The 15,432-nt window shown below is 42.2% G+C and overlaps 1 protein-coding gene across 5 annotated transcripts in view; it reads right to left on the reverse strand.

The window, feature by feature from the left end:
- The window catches only part of PRDM10 (PR/SET domain 10), a 92,305-nt gene that overhangs the window by 54,687 nt on the left and 22,186 nt on the right, over positions 1-15,432 (reverse strand). For 3 of the 5 annotated variants that reach the window (XM_084803680.1, XM_084803682.1, XM_084803681.1), the window contains 3 exons: positions 9,737-9,919; positions 7,620-7,784; positions 3,661-3,720 (listed from right to left, as the gene is read on the reverse strand). In XM_084803680.1, coding sequence (XP_084659806.1) covers positions 3,661-3,720; positions 7,620-7,784; positions 9,737-9,829 — 318 coding nt within the window. In that variant the 5' untranslated portion in view covers positions 9,830-9,919. The remainder of the gene's footprint in view (positions 1-3,660; positions 3,721-7,619; positions 7,785-9,736; positions 9,920-15,432) is intronic. The other 2 variants (XM_084803683.1, XM_084803684.1) reach the window with 2 other exon arrangements.

The raw sequence follows: 15,432 nt of genomic DNA on the forward strand, positions 1-15,432 counted from the left end.
CTCGCTTTTTACTGTAAACTAAATACAATATTCTTTTGACCCAACATATTGTTTTTCCACTTTTATGAATAATGATAATTATATACAAAACTTTTGGTTATGTCTTTAAGGTTCTTATTTGTAATGTATGTTTTCTTATTTCAAAGACAGTACTTGAAAGGGGGGGGGGGTTCTTCCACTTTTGAAAAAAAACATTAAAACTTATGTTAATGTTTGCCTAGCTGAGGCTAGTGTAACAACTGTGCCCGTACCTAGAGACATCTGATCTGGCCAGAGTCATGCATGCCTTAGTTACATCCCATTTGGACTACTGTAACATGCTGTAGGTGGGGCTGCCTTCAAGAACTGTTCAGAAACTTCAGCTGGTACAGAATGCTGCAGCCAGACTGTTGACTGGGGCCAGTTACAGGGAACATGTGACTCCCTTGTTACAGCAGCTTCACTGGCTACCAGTCTGTTTCTGGGCTGAATTCAAAGTGCTGATTATGACCTATAAAATCCTATATGGCTTGAGCCCAGGCTACCTGAAAGACCGCCTTCTCTCATACAAGCCTGCTTACTTCTTAAGGTCTTCTGGAGAAGCCCTGTTTTCGAGGTGGCTGCCTTCAGAGGCACGTTTGGTGACGACTTGAGACAGAGCCTTTCTGGTGGTTGCTCCCACTCTGTGGAACTCCCTCCCAAGGGAAGCTAGGTTCATTCCCTCTCTTGTCCTTCTGCCAGCAAGCGAAGACTGCTTTATTCAAGAAGGCTTTGGCCTGTGTGGGTCTGTTGGGCTGGGTGCTGTTTTTTAGTTTTTATTCTGTAATGGTTATGTAAGCTACCTTAAGTGCCATTTTTTGGTAGAAAGGCAGGGTACATATCAAATAAACAAATAATAAATTAATGTTTTAATGTAATTGAACCTGATCGGAAACAGATCAATGACATTTACTGAATGGGTCTTTTGCCCCTTGTAGGTGAGCTCTGTGGTTCACTGGGAAGGAGATAGAGTCAGCAGGTATGTCAGGTGGGCAGGGAAAGGATGCAATATGGTCTCTTCTTCTTTTGGCCAGTGCATCATACATTTCTAGTTTTGGACAAACAGCCTAGCTACACATTACACTCACCATATAGAAAGCAGTCAAGCTCTGACTTTTGAGAATTCGGAAGGCTTCCTCCCAACACTTGACAGTCGAGGAAAGCTGAAGAGGCCTCACTTGAAGTCATACTAAAAAGGAAAGAGACACTCCAGTTATCTCATTCAGCTAATCTCCTCTAGCAGTTGGGGAGCAGGGGAGATTAGATGAGTGAGATTAGTGATAATCATAACAGCCCACCAGGCCATAACCTCTCTTTCTCTCTCAGTATGACTGCAAGCCAAGCCCCTTCTGCTTTCCTTTGATGTCAGGAACAAGCTCTCAGTCTCACAACTGTCAGAATCTGAATGCTTTAGACATGGACCTGGTTCACACATAATGCTAACCCGTGGTTTATTTAACCCATGCATGGTTTGTTGTCCTACCCATGGTTTGTCTGGCAGATGATCAAATAAACTATGGTTTGTTCTCTGAATCCCTGGGTTATTTGTTTCCCTCTATCTTCACCTGCTCTCTCCCTGTATCCCAAATGCCTTTGCAATGCTGTAATACTGGCATGAAGAGCGACTGGTTTTGTTTTTTTTACCACAGTTGCCCGCCACCTCTGTAGCCTGGTAGAACAACCCACAGTTCTGGATTCACATGTAATGACAACCAATGGTTTAAACAGTCCAGAGTTTACAATCCAATAACAAAGCATGGGTTCTCTTTTTGGGTTGTTTGTGGTTAACAAACCATGGTTTGTTAGCACAGCTATGTTTGCACATCACAATTAAATAACCCATGAGTTAGCATTACGTGTGAGCGTAGCCAGGCTCTAAAGAACTAAACCATTAATTTGTGGTGATCCTGTGCAAAAAAACACACACACCTTAGTGTCTTCCAACAAGTGGTGGCTTGATTGTACTAGATGTTTCTAGAATATGAAACTGAAATTTATCACCTCACTTTATAATCCACTAACAGCACTATCAAATGGTTTTAAGTTACTACTTCCACACAGTTTTGCTTTACATAGTAGCTTAAAACGAAAAAGATCCCAAGCCTTGCCATCTTAGTCATCCAGTTTCCAAAGGCAGAGGAGATTAAATTAGAAGCTAGTGCTTCTCAAAGAGATGTCCCCCCAACCTTTGCATCCTCCAATCCTCACATCCCCAGCTCTCAATTTCATGCTACTCCTAGTCAATTTCACACTAGTGAGCACATCAAGCAGAAAACCAGGACTATATACATCAGACACATCAGCAAGTAATTGGAATTTTTAGCCTTTATAGTTGTATCCCAAATAAAAACTCAAAAGAAGTTCTGATGATATAAAATAGGAAATGCGGTTATCTCCTAAAACGTGTGGGAGTACAAATAAAATGATAAACAGGTTTCTTTTTGTCATTTAAATGAAAGACATCATCATATCTTTTCAGAACAGCAAGCCTGGGTTAAGCAATCTTCTTAACATTCCTAATATTAAGGGACTTATCATTTATATGTTAGTTGGCCTTTTAACTGGTCAGAATAAGTGTACTTGCTTAATTTTGCATTGTCCATCATCACCATCAGGCTGAAACTGTATGACTGTGGCTGGAGACAAATGAATTTCTTCAGAAAGATGACGCATGAACATTCATTGGGGTTTTTTTTTCCTGTCCCACTGTCATCTCTGGCCAAACAGGGTTTGCAGAGACAGTAATAGGACAAAACAGACCCATTAAGATTGGTTAGGTTGGTGGGTGTGAGAGACAGGGCCTTTTCAGTGGTGGCCCCAACACAGTGGAACTCCCTTCCATTGGACTTATGCCTAGCCTCCTTCAGTACTTGTGTTTAAATGGGCCTCAAAGACCTTCCTTTTAAATGCTACCTTTAATTGAGAACACAAATAGCTTGCGTGCCCAGAGCAGCTTTTCAAGTACCATGTACATTTCTGCTTTATATTGTGCTGTTTGGAGTGCCCCTTGTACTCCGATTTGAACATTCAGTATCTTGACTCCCTTATTACTGGTATTAGAAATAACTCCCCTTTATTATATTGTGATGTATCACACGGTTACATTTGTTAAGCTAGCTGTAGGGAAGAGGAAGTCTTTTGACAGATGATCACATAGGAGCTATTTTAATTAATTTGATAATTTTAGTATACAAACCAGTTGTCGATGGTCTGTCAAATTTTCTCTTATTTTTTTGTTATTATGCTTAGTCTGAGTTCCTTATATGTTGACATTTTGTACACTTTCTTGTTTTGAGTTTGATATAACCTGGTTAGCTATTGAGCAATAAACTGGATTGCTTTATATATACTATTTCTATTGTCCCACTCCTTTTAGGGTGCAGCCCTAAAAAAGAGCTAAAGATAACATAAATTAAAAAATAAACAAAAGAAGTGGGTATGCCCACCATGGGCAACAATAGATTTATCTTACCATCTTGGACTCTCTGAAGAAAAAAAATCAGCTGTCTCCACCCTGAGGGAGAACTGGGAATATGTAGGATGAGATATGAAGTACAGCAGTACAATCTGCCTCCGGGAAAAGTAACTCTCCACAGGACATCAACAGATGCACGTAAGATCAGCAGAAATGGCTGGACTTACCTGCTGTGTGGCTGCATCCTGCTGGACGTACGCCACTTGGGACTGGTCTGTAAACAGAGTCTGAACAAAATAATAAAGCATGATTAAAAGGATCTCAGTACTGTTAGGCTACCTGAGACTCACAGTGATAGAACAACCTTGCTACTAGGCAAGTAACGTTGGACAAGTTATAGGAAACTATATATAGTCCTCAAGTATTCCATCAATATTGGTGGAAGAAATGTACAGTCTCGGGTATGGGAGGAAATATTTATACTCTCCTATTCAGCAGACATACATACAGACCGCTTGGTGAGAAGCCAACAATCCTACTAGTTTAAACATTGCTTTATCTAGAATTTCTGCAATTATGAGATATTAGTGGTAACTCGTGATTATATGGCATATAATTTGTCTTTATTTTTCCCACTGATGAAGACGGTCTAGGTCAAAATGTGTATGGGACAGGAGCATTGCAAAACTTGTATAGTCCAATATAGATACCAATTATAATATGCATGTAGAGAATACTTGAGGACTGCTTATAGATCTTTTTAACCTGGTTTGTAATATTTTATTAAAACCTTGTTTTTAATTTTATATTAGAATTGTTGTAATATTTAACACACACACGCACACACACATATACAGAGTGGCCCAAAAGTAGGTATGCAGTATACCCTAAACAACTGTATACCTACTTAAGGGCCTCACTCCCCTCACTCTCTACACTTAACTGATTTAACTGTCACTCCGTGTCACTCCCTCTTCCCAACTGTCGTTCTGACTCCACCCACACATCTTCTACTCGCACATTCTCTCCCTCTCCCATCAACGTTCTAAACAACTGTATACCTACTTTTGGGCCATCTGGTATATATAGTTTCCTATAACCTATTCTGTTTGGTGGCTTTTTTGTGTGGTTTAGGATATTACCTTTTTCCTGTGAATAAGTAACGTTGGACGAACAACCAATTTCATTCCATTGTTGTAATGCCAATTGCATTGGGTGCAACAATAAACCAATTCCAATACTGTATCTATGTATATAGCATTATTCGGGCATTCAAAATCCCACTTGCTTTATTACTGTAGTGGGCCCACACCAGGTAGCTTGCCCCCAATATCACCAGTGTGATATACATGCCCCCCCCAGCATCTGCACATACAACGCAAATGTCTGCAGATGGGAGGCAGTCTCCCTTTTGCAGACATTTGCGCCATATGTGTTGACACTGGGGGTGGGGGCTACATCACATGCACAAGATCATTGGGGGGCTATGCAGCATGGTGTCAGGGATGAATCCAAGTGCCTTGAGATGTCTGACAGCTCCAATTCTGAATCAGAGTTGGAGCAGCTAGATCAGAGGCTGGGGGAGGGACCCTCCCTAGTGAGCCAAGACACTGGGAGACATTCCTCTGAATACCTTGACAAACAGATGGCCCAGGCTGAGTCCCTGCCCCCTTCTTCCACTGTCTGAACTCAAGTTTCCGAGGAGGAGGAGGAGGGGTATGACTTGAGAGACACTAGGGCACATCGCAAAGCAAAGTGGGAAAAGTTAGGGGCAGGGCTCAGATGCTCCGCCAGGATAGCCACTCTTGGAAGCCAACATAGGAGGGAGCCACCCTAAGGGAGGGGCATCACTGCAAAGCAAGTCTGGCTATGAGGCTCATGCCCAAACTGCTGGCAACTTCGCTACCCTCTGGTTCCTCTCCTCTAATTAGACATCGCAGATTGGTTGTTTAGGAGCCTGAGACAGTCTGAGAGTTTCCTGGAATTTGTAAAGAGGCCAGTCTCTAGAAAAATAAAGTAGTATTAGCCTGAAGCTTTGTCTCCTTGTGGTGTTGATTGCGAAGGGGGAAGGACGATCCATTTCTGACACCCGGTCTCACTCCCCATTCATGTGATAAGCTAAGCTGTGTTGGAACACCTGAATAGGGCTTATATTATCTGGAAATGCACTCTCCTACCCTTTGGATCAAAGTGCCAACAGGCCTCCTATACTGTGTGAGATATTGTCAAGGGCTGCTTGGAGGCCTCTCTCAGTCTAATCCAGTAGCCAAGTCCAAACACAGACAAAGGGATTCCTTTCAAAGCTTTATTCTTCTTTTACAACTTAACAACTATATCGTTTGCAACTAGATCTGAGCAGCACAGTACCTATGCCCTAAGTTGGAACAGTTGGTCCCCGTTTGAAAGGGAATTACTGGCAGACCCCTGAACTTAAGGACTAGGGAGAGTCCCTCCCCTTTTCCCTTGGATCCTCTGGGTGCAGCCGTTGTTTGCGCGCCAACCAGGCACTACGCCTCCTTTCCGCACCCTCCATCTGGCACTGCTCTCTGCGTCGGCGTCGCGCGTCCACCAACTCTGCTATCCGCGCTCTGTTACTCCCTGGATTGCTATCTAAGCTAGGAATGTTGGTGGGAGGAATCTCCATCAGCTGTTGGCCCTGGGAAAGAGGAGCGCGCTCCCCTCCCAGGAGTGACTGCTCTTCCTCAGAATCAGAACTACTTGGGATTCTATGGGCTCAGTGTCCACCCTGACAGATATTGATGTTACACTTACATAGCAGCTTTCATTTAGAAAACATTGACATGGCTTCTGAGGTGCAGCAGATTGTTTGCACTTCATATAGACTAATATAGATAAAAAGAGTGAAGGTGGTATTAAAGCTTCAAAACAGCAAAGCCCTGCATGGCCATTTGAGCCCAGGGTAAAGAACAAAGAGGACCTTACAAAAAAAGGCACATTAATTCATCAAAATGGAATGCAATTAGGATCAGAAAAAGCAAGACATAGGAATAGAAAGAGTGAGAATGATGGCTCTAACATCTTACACTACACTTTGGAATCTTCCGTTCCAGAATCTGTCTAGATGTGAAGTGGTATATAAATGTTGTAAATAAACAAACAAATAAACATATTCTATAGAATATGAACTGGGATTTGCAAAATCAATTTGATTGATTGCACTTGTATATGGTCAAGAACAACGGTTTTCAAACAGTGTTCCTGGGGTTCCTTAGAAGCTTATTAGGGGGTCCTCAGTTAGAAGATCTGCAGTAATGGATAAGCTAAAGATAGCTAGCCAACCACTACTGATCTTCCACAGCAACGTGCAAACGTGGGAGAATATTGGGTATGTTCTATGGAGTGTTCTCCCTTCACATGAGTCAGTTGAAAAGCCCAACAGGTAACTTGTGCAAACGGATAAAGGGCCGTAACTCAATGGTAGAGCACATGTAAAGGTCCCAAGTTCAATTTCCTGCATCTACTGGTGGGGCTGAGAAAGACCGTTGTCTGAAACCCTGGAAAGCCACTGCTAGCGAGTGTAGACAGTGCCAAAAAAGCTGGACCAGTGGTCTAATGTGGCTTCTTATGGGTCTGCACCTTATAACATGTTCCAAAATCCTCTGTAACATGCAAAGATTGCATAGAAGATGCATGGGTTCCTTGGCAAACAAATCAATTGGGAAATATTCCCCAAAGTTAGAAAATTTGAAAACTACTGTCTAAACCATACATTTGATTACTTAAGGACTACAGTGTTAGAAACATACATATCTCAGTGACCTAATTATTAGTAGCTACCTGAACCTTGCAGCACAAATAAGGATTTAAGAAAGAGTTCATTAGGGGGCCCCTTTTTTACAGAATACAGTGATGGTTGATGTTCTACACCAATTCTGTTGTTGTCTTTTGAAGAAAAAAAATATTTAATTTTTCCAGTTTCAGATCAACGAGATGGACAGGGCTTCATACTCAACAGCCTACCAGCAGCTTTTGATTACAACATCTGCACTCTCATTTAGAATGAAAAGTCCAAACTCCCCCTTTGCCAATGGTTAGATGATTATGCACAGCTGAGAGCTATTAGGCATTCACATGGCTTGGTAGGCAGCTGGCCCTAGACCTGAATGAAATTATTTCTCCTTGCAGCCATGAGTAGGCAAAAACAGGGGTGTGGGATGACACATGCCTGAGTGCCTTCTACAGGATGGATGTAAACCAGCGTATGCTCCGAGGTATCCACTGAGGTGTAAGATGTGCCATCGGCTGTGTAGACCACCTGTTGTGAAGGACGGTCCTGATCATCACTGTACACAATCTGAGCCACAGTTCCACCTTCAGGGACAAAGTGGACCTGGAGGGGTAGAGAAGAAATGTAAGAAGTGGTCTATGTAAGGATGCACAGAACACACTTATTATAAGTATATAAATAATGGTCCAAATCTACTCATGTAGAAATAGCACAGACATAATCATTTCTGAATGTGAAAGTTGAACCTAAAAGACTAGTTTAATTGAAAATAGGACACTGGAAATGGAAATAAATCACTAACAGTCCAATCCAAAGCCCACTTAAACTGGAATATTTGGAAAGAAATCAATTTAGTCCCATTGCATTCCATTACAGCTGCCATCTTGTTTTCTTAAAAAGACTGCGTGCCTTTATCAGCTTCATGGTGCACAAAACCCCAACAAATGCAACACTTGCTGCCATGAACATGCAGTGATGGGGGAACCGTGCCCATTCAACTCCTACGTGTTATGCAGCTGTTAAAAGTACAAAGCTGCTATGAGGCAGCAACACTAAGAATCGTTGGACCAAATCAGATTAGATCCTAATTGTCTATCTTAAATGGCTTTCTTTAGTATCACTTCTGTTGGTTCCCTTGCTCAATATGTCTGTTTTACTAATCATTTCTTCTCGGCAAGCACCTCTGACATGGTATACCTGGTTTGCTTCTATTTTCTGATGGTGACCTGGAAGGCATGGGTTAACATATAGAGGAATCATATGTGAAGGATCCCTTGATCTAAATTGCCCTAGGTTCCCTCCTGTCAGGTCTGGGCAGCGGGTAAGCAGTCCAGAATGAGTCAGGAGCTCGGAGTCAGGACCTAAGAGCAGAGGATAATCTAGATGACAGGTCTGGAAAACAAGACCAGAAACCCAAGCCATGCCAGGCATCAGGTAAGCCTTGTTGCTTAAGCTAAGTTCCACTGAGACAGGAAGCCCTCTTATACTTCTTCCTGCCCAGGAGGAGCCAACATTCAGCCTGGGCTGAGTCCGTCTGGAAGGTTTTTCACTGAGAAGCTGTAGTGATGTGATTTGCCACATGGGGCAGTGGTCAACAGTTCTCGACACTTCACTAAGAAGCTGCAGTGAAGCAATTCTCCACAAGGGGCAGTGGCCCGCAGTCCCTGACACTTCCTCACCCTTGGAATCTGCATCTAGGATGGGGAACCTGTGGCCCTTCAGATGTTGTTGAACTACAACTCCCAGCATCCCTAACCATTGGCCATGCTGGATGGGCCTGAACAGAGTTGGAGTCCAACAGCAGCTGGAGGTCCACAGGTTTCCCAGCCCTGACTGCAGTTCAAATAACTTCACCAAAAACTTTTCTTTGGGGTATCTTAAATCTTAAGAGCACAGTGTATACTCAGGTAAATTTCTATATCATGCAAAAGTCCCACAGCAAGACAAAATCTCATATATCCAATGACAAGCCCTACATGGTTCAAGACCACAGTACCTGACAGAACTCCTCTCCTGGTATGAACTCGCCTGTATACTACGCTCTGCATCTAAGGCCCTCCTCCAGGAGCCTCCTCCGAGGGAGGCTCGGAGGGGGGCAACAAGGGAGAGGACCTTTTCAGTGGTGGCTCTCCATTTGTGGAATAATCTCCCTGATGAGGCCCGCCTGGCGCCAACATTGCCATCTTTTTGGCACCAGGTTAAAACTGCCCTCTTCTCTCAGGCATTTGGCATTATATAATGAGTCTCTTGATTGTCTCTGGTTGATTGTTTTAAATTGTTTTAGGTATATGTTGTTGTTTTGCATGTTATTTGTTTTATGTCAATATGTGAATGGCTTTTTTATATTTTATATAATGTATTTTAATAGTTTTTAATTTTTGTGAACCGCCCAGAGAGCTCAGGCTATGGGGTGGTATAGAAATATAACAAATGAAATGACAATCCCCCGCACAAAAAAATATCTTTTAAAAAATGTTGAACTACTGCAGAGAAGCCCTGTTTACACATGGTCATAGGAAAATGAGTAATTAAAAAGTTCTATAGCCACTAGTCACCTGAGCAGTATTCTGTTCCTGCTCAGCTGATTCAGACCACACCTGTGCAGTTTCCTCTTTCAAGTTCATGTCATCACTGCTGTGGGGCTCCATGGTGTGATAACTAATTATCAAAATTGAGCGTGAATGAACAGATTCATCTGTCTGCTATGTCTTGAGACAAGGAAATCTTCTGTACCATGGCTATACAGAAAGACAGAAGAGGAAGGGAATAAAGATGAGATCAAAGAACTGAATACATTATAGTAAATCTGGTGTTTGACACAAAGGGATCCACGAAACATCACTATCCATCATGTGTTGAAATCAATATAAAAATCCATCCCACAGGGCTGTCATGATCTAGTGCAGGGGTGGGGAACCTCAGGCCTGTGGGCCTAATCCAGCCCTCCAGAATTCTCCGTGAGACCCCACCGCTATTCCCTAGCCCCCCCTTCCCCCCCCCACCAATCATTTGGTAGTTTCCTGGCTTTTGTGCAGTTTTTTCCCTGTTCTAGGCTTAGTTACTGGTAGCAAAAGCTTGAAGCTACAATACACTGGTATTCTTAGTATTTTTGACCCCACCTCCTTTGTGTTCAGTTCTGCCCATCACTGGAATGTTGGCCCCTAGATCTTCTCCAAAACTGAATTCAGCCCTTGGGCTGAAAGAGATTCCCCACCCCTGATCTAATGTTGGGCCACACAGAATAGGGCTGACTCGGTGGGTCATTGTTCCCTTTATTCTATGGGACAGGCAGTTGGGTCACAGCAGATAGGGGGCAAAACTACACACTGTAGGAAGTCAGTAAGGGCAGCAGGCAGGTTTAGCCACCACTGCAATAGTATCCCGAAGGGCACCCCCAGAATTCCTGAAATATACAGGTGCTTTCCCACACACACTCCTTTGCCCATCACGGAGATGTGCATCTTGCTATTATCCTGCTAAAAGTGAAAATCTTCATTTATGTTAATATGATCAAACTTGATGCTTTCCCAAGAGATGCTTAAATAAGTTTCTGAATGTCCTTTATCTGCAAGATGGTGCTACAGTCAGCATAGTGTAATATTAATGTATCTGTGCCCTTGGGAGTACGAGGCTCACCATCTTCTGGTGCATGAAAGCCACAATGCTATGGCTCCCTGTGGCAACTATGGTGATTGGCAACAGATAGTTAGCATCTTTAAGATCATGACTGTTCACAAGAAGAGGTAGATACAGGCACAATAAACACCCATTAGAGACTAGTGTCTCCTGATGTCACATGTGAAAGCATCTTTCATTAGTAAACCCTGCAGCATTGAGAATGCAGCATACATTCAAGAGGATATAAACAATGCTAGGACTGGCAGAGACAAGGCATATATGAAATTATTCTTCTCCTTGCTACAATCCCTTAAATATATGTCTTTCTTGCCCCTATTTTGTATTCTCAAATCAAAGTGAATTTTCAGTGGATGCGAGGTTTTGCACTGACTTGCAGGATGCAGCACTTGCTGTTATGCTGGCCAGGAGGGGGTGCTCCATAGCAATAAAGTTTGTAGCTCATTCGTTAGCAGGAAACAATTGATGGACTTGTAATAAGCTACTCTGTGCTACTGCATTGAGCAAATTGTCCCAATATAACGAAAATTACCCTGTTTTGAAAGACTGAGCTGATTCTATGCAACACTTCACACTCATGGTTGACTTTTGGAAGTTAGATTACCCATTCCAAAATAGACTTCTCATGCATGTGCTCATTAGGTGACTTTCAAATGTCATCACATAAGCAAGAAATGTTACACTGGAACTGGTCCTGTGTACAAAAAAAGCCTTCAGTCCCTAATTGACTTGCTTTAATTTTCTATTTCAACATTTAACCAGCCCCGCTGATCAAGGGCTTGTCTTTCTGATCCCACATGTGCCATCCCTCTGGGCAGCTGAAATGCTGAGAAAGACAGAGAATTAAAAATGAAGCTTAAATTCCAATTTACGTAAGCTTCGGAATCTTGACAAATTGCTTCCATGTTCAGCTTTATCTACCCCTTGCGATTTTAACCAAGCATCACAATCTGCCAGTGGGAATCTCAAAAGGGTAATTTACAGCTCCGCTGATTGGTTTAGACAGTCATTCAGCACCTTTCCAGTCCTTCGTCTCCAGTGTCATTATTAAATCACAGACTTAGGAATTAGTGCAAGGCCGAGGCCATTTGATTTTCGGCAAGTCCAATTAACTTTATTTTATACTGACTGGCTCGCTGAGCTGATCTAATAGTTAGTAACCCTTGCCAATGAACAAGAAAGAAAGCAAAAGGCTCCTCACTGACTCCTCCACCCATTTGAATTTTAGATGCAAATTATTTTTAGACATAATTTATGCCCACATAATGGCATTTGGTTTGTAAATTAAAGGGGGTGGGGGAGAGAAAGAAGAACTGTGCCTCTTATTCATCTTGCTAGTATTTCAGACGTCCTGCAGGCTCCAAGTTGGTACATTTTTTCTACAGAACTTTCACAGAAGACTTGAATCAATAATGCGGGAAAGGCAAGCAATAATGTCCCTCAGAGGAACAGTAGAAAAATCAACACTATATCAGTGTCTGAAAACAACACAAGGCTGATTTCTTTACATTATTGGATTGTATATAACGTTATGATGCTGGAAGCTGCTTCCATCTCAGTACCCCAGGCATAGCAAAAGATCCCAGCCTGCCAAACCTATTTTTTCCTCCCAGTAAAGGACACCGCACAACTAGGGTACTCTTGGTATGAAGTTTAGGGGAGCCATGGCATTGGTAAATAAGAGACACTTGTTATGGTTTATGGCACTGGAACACTGTGGGGATGAAATTATGGACACTCCCTTGAAATAAGGAACATCTGGCAATTCTACAAGCATAATGAGTAAACCCAAGAACACCAATCTCAATATGCCAAGGCATTATTACAAGTAGGGTAAAACATTGCAAGCAAAACAAGGATACTGATCTCAGCATGCCAAGAAATGGTAGCTGGGATCACAACAACCACTCTAAGTGTGCCCAAGAGCTTCCACATTCCCTCTGGTATTTTTACTTTTATTCTTGATCAATGTCTGGTATGGGAGGCTGAGAAACAACTCCTATGGGTACATGCTGTGTAATTTGGGGGATCATAGTGTATTATATATATATATATATATATATATATATACTGAATGAATGATGAAACAGAGATAAGTTAGACATTTATTCTGCTTCTGCAGTAACACAAATGGGATTTCATGAATGCAGTAACGCAAGAGGTGAATTGAGGTCCGCCCAACTCAGCAATTGTGTTAGGAATGTTATTTTAGCAGCATCTGTAAGATGCTAGGGTGTCAAACTGGGGACTTGAGCAACAGGGTCTACTCCCAGCACTGTATTCCCTGTGCGATGGCGGCAGCTTGCATGCAGTACAGAGGAAACAAATGGCCTGATCTCTACTGTGCTGTCGCATCACTACAGATGGCTGGAGGTGGCACTGCAGCTACCAGCCCAGAAAGGATCAGGTGACACAAGGAGCCAATAGGGTATCTTTGGGTCCTATAAAGCTGCTGATTATCGCAGGCCCCATAGTCTGAGCAACTTGTCTCTCAGGCACAAACTGAACTGCCTGCTGAACCATCCACTTGCTCCCCAGGCCACCAGCTCTGGCAGTATCAGGGCAAAAATTTCTGAGAGAAACATCATCAAAATGCAAGCCTTCCTACTGCACCTCAGATCCAATTAGCTCACAGCAAAAGCCACCCACACACAGAGTTTGGTATCTGGCGCAGAAATGAGGAGTAGGCTTCTGAACCATCTCAGCTTTTAAGTAAAAAATGAAAAGGCCTCAAGCTCTGAGAATAAACCTGGAATGAACTTGGAAATAAATGGATGATGTCTGGGAACACTTCAGAAACCAAGAAAAGGCTGTGCAGAACTTCTCTTAGGCACGGCATGGGGCTTTTGCACGGAAGCAGAGTAAATTATGCCGAATGAGCATCTATCTTGATCATTCACCTTCTTCCATATGCCTCCCTACATGCTGCGGTCATCATCTGAGGCCCTTCTTCAGATACCCCATCCCTATGAAGTATGGCAAGTGGCTACCAGGGGAAGGGCTTTTCTGTAGCATAGAATGTTTTGACTCTTGAGATCCATCAGGCTCCAACCCTTTGTTTTCAGCCACAGGTAAAAACTTGGCTTTAAAAAATGTTTAGCAGATCTTATGGTTGGTTTTTAATATTGCTCCGCTTTTTAATATTGCTATACTCAAAATCTGTTGCTGCTTGTTGGTTTATATCTTAAATATGGGGATTTAAAATTATTTAGATTGTTAATGAGGGGTGTGAGATACTGGGTTAGATCCAAACACAGTCATAGTTAACAGCAGAACCACTGAAATCAATGTGACTTAAATTAGTAATGATTACTTTATGTCCCATTGATTTCAATGGTTCAGTTCTAATTGTGAATACACTTGGATCAACCTCATTGTTTTAAAATGTGGTGTTCTTGTTTTCGTTAGCCACCTTAAGTTCCTTTAAAAAAAATAAGGCAAGATGTAAATTTTAAAAATGAAATAATAATTTAAAAGTATTCAGCTTGCTACATTCTGTTCTCTCAGCATATAGTCTGAGTTACCTCCACACAGAATATGGATCTTTTTCATACACCAAATCCTTATTTTTCTTTTCTAAATGCCTGATATGTACTAGTTTATCTCATATGTGACTAACAGAAAGTGGCTCTTTTATTATAGGTTTCCCAGGGAAATGGCAGAATATAGAAACAAAACTTATTTCACAGACAGGTAGTTTCAAAATGGTTTTCATTATGGGACATGGCCCCATACAGCAGCAGTGAAGCTAAGTCTATGCAGAGCCTGGAGAGAAGTAAAGCAAAGATTATCAGATTAGCAATAAAATTCTTCTGTAAGAAGGTAAAATACCTTAATACTGTGTTAAAATATTTTCTTAGGTTTGTAAATGTTTTAGAATTGTCTCTTCGCCCAGTCAGCAGACACAGTAGAAGAATTTTTGTTCTATCTCCACACTGCCCTTGTCTAGATCATTTGTGTTTCTTTCCCTTTTATTTTCATACAGCAGGCAGGCACTTGACAGCTACTACTGCAAAACATGGACTGTCAACAGCAGTATGTCAGTGACAGCTTGAGTTGTGTTAGAAGAAACGCATGCAGCTTGCTGCAATGCGAGAGCGATGCAACAGCATCAGCCAATCCCTTGCATGTCTGCAGCATCCCCAAGGCGAGCATCTTACAGCAAGGTAGCAGCGTGGGTGTGATAAGAGTGAGAAACTATGTCGGCGCAAAAAAATGCTATGCCATTAGGAGCAGCTGCAAAGAAAGCCAGGCAAATGGCAGGAGGATATAAATGCATAGTGTCATCATCCTGGAGTGGGAAAGCAAAGCAATACTGACAGAAGGCGGTGCAAACAATACACCAGGACGTAAGAGAAAACCCACACGTTTCCCTTGTGTCGATAAAAATATGTTTTAAATTCAGTGTAATGCTGTCTTGGGAGCATTCTCAACATCTCTTTCTGTGATTAATTGTATTTGTATCACACCCTTCCTCCAAAGAACTCGGGGTGGTATTTTTGGCTTCACAATATGATGCAGGTTAGGCTGAGAGGTAGTGATTTCCCCAAACCCACACACTGAGCTTCATAATGGAGGGAAATGTCAGTGGACCTAAACCTGCCCCTGCTCCTCC

This window comes from Heloderma suspectum, chromosome 6 (assembly GCF_057233095.1).
Source record: "Heloderma suspectum isolate Gila_16-S chromosome 6, 16-S_ref, whole genome shotgun sequence".
Classification (NCBI taxonomy): Eukaryota; Metazoa; Chordata; class Lepidosauria; order Squamata; family Helodermatidae; genus Heloderma; species Heloderma suspectum.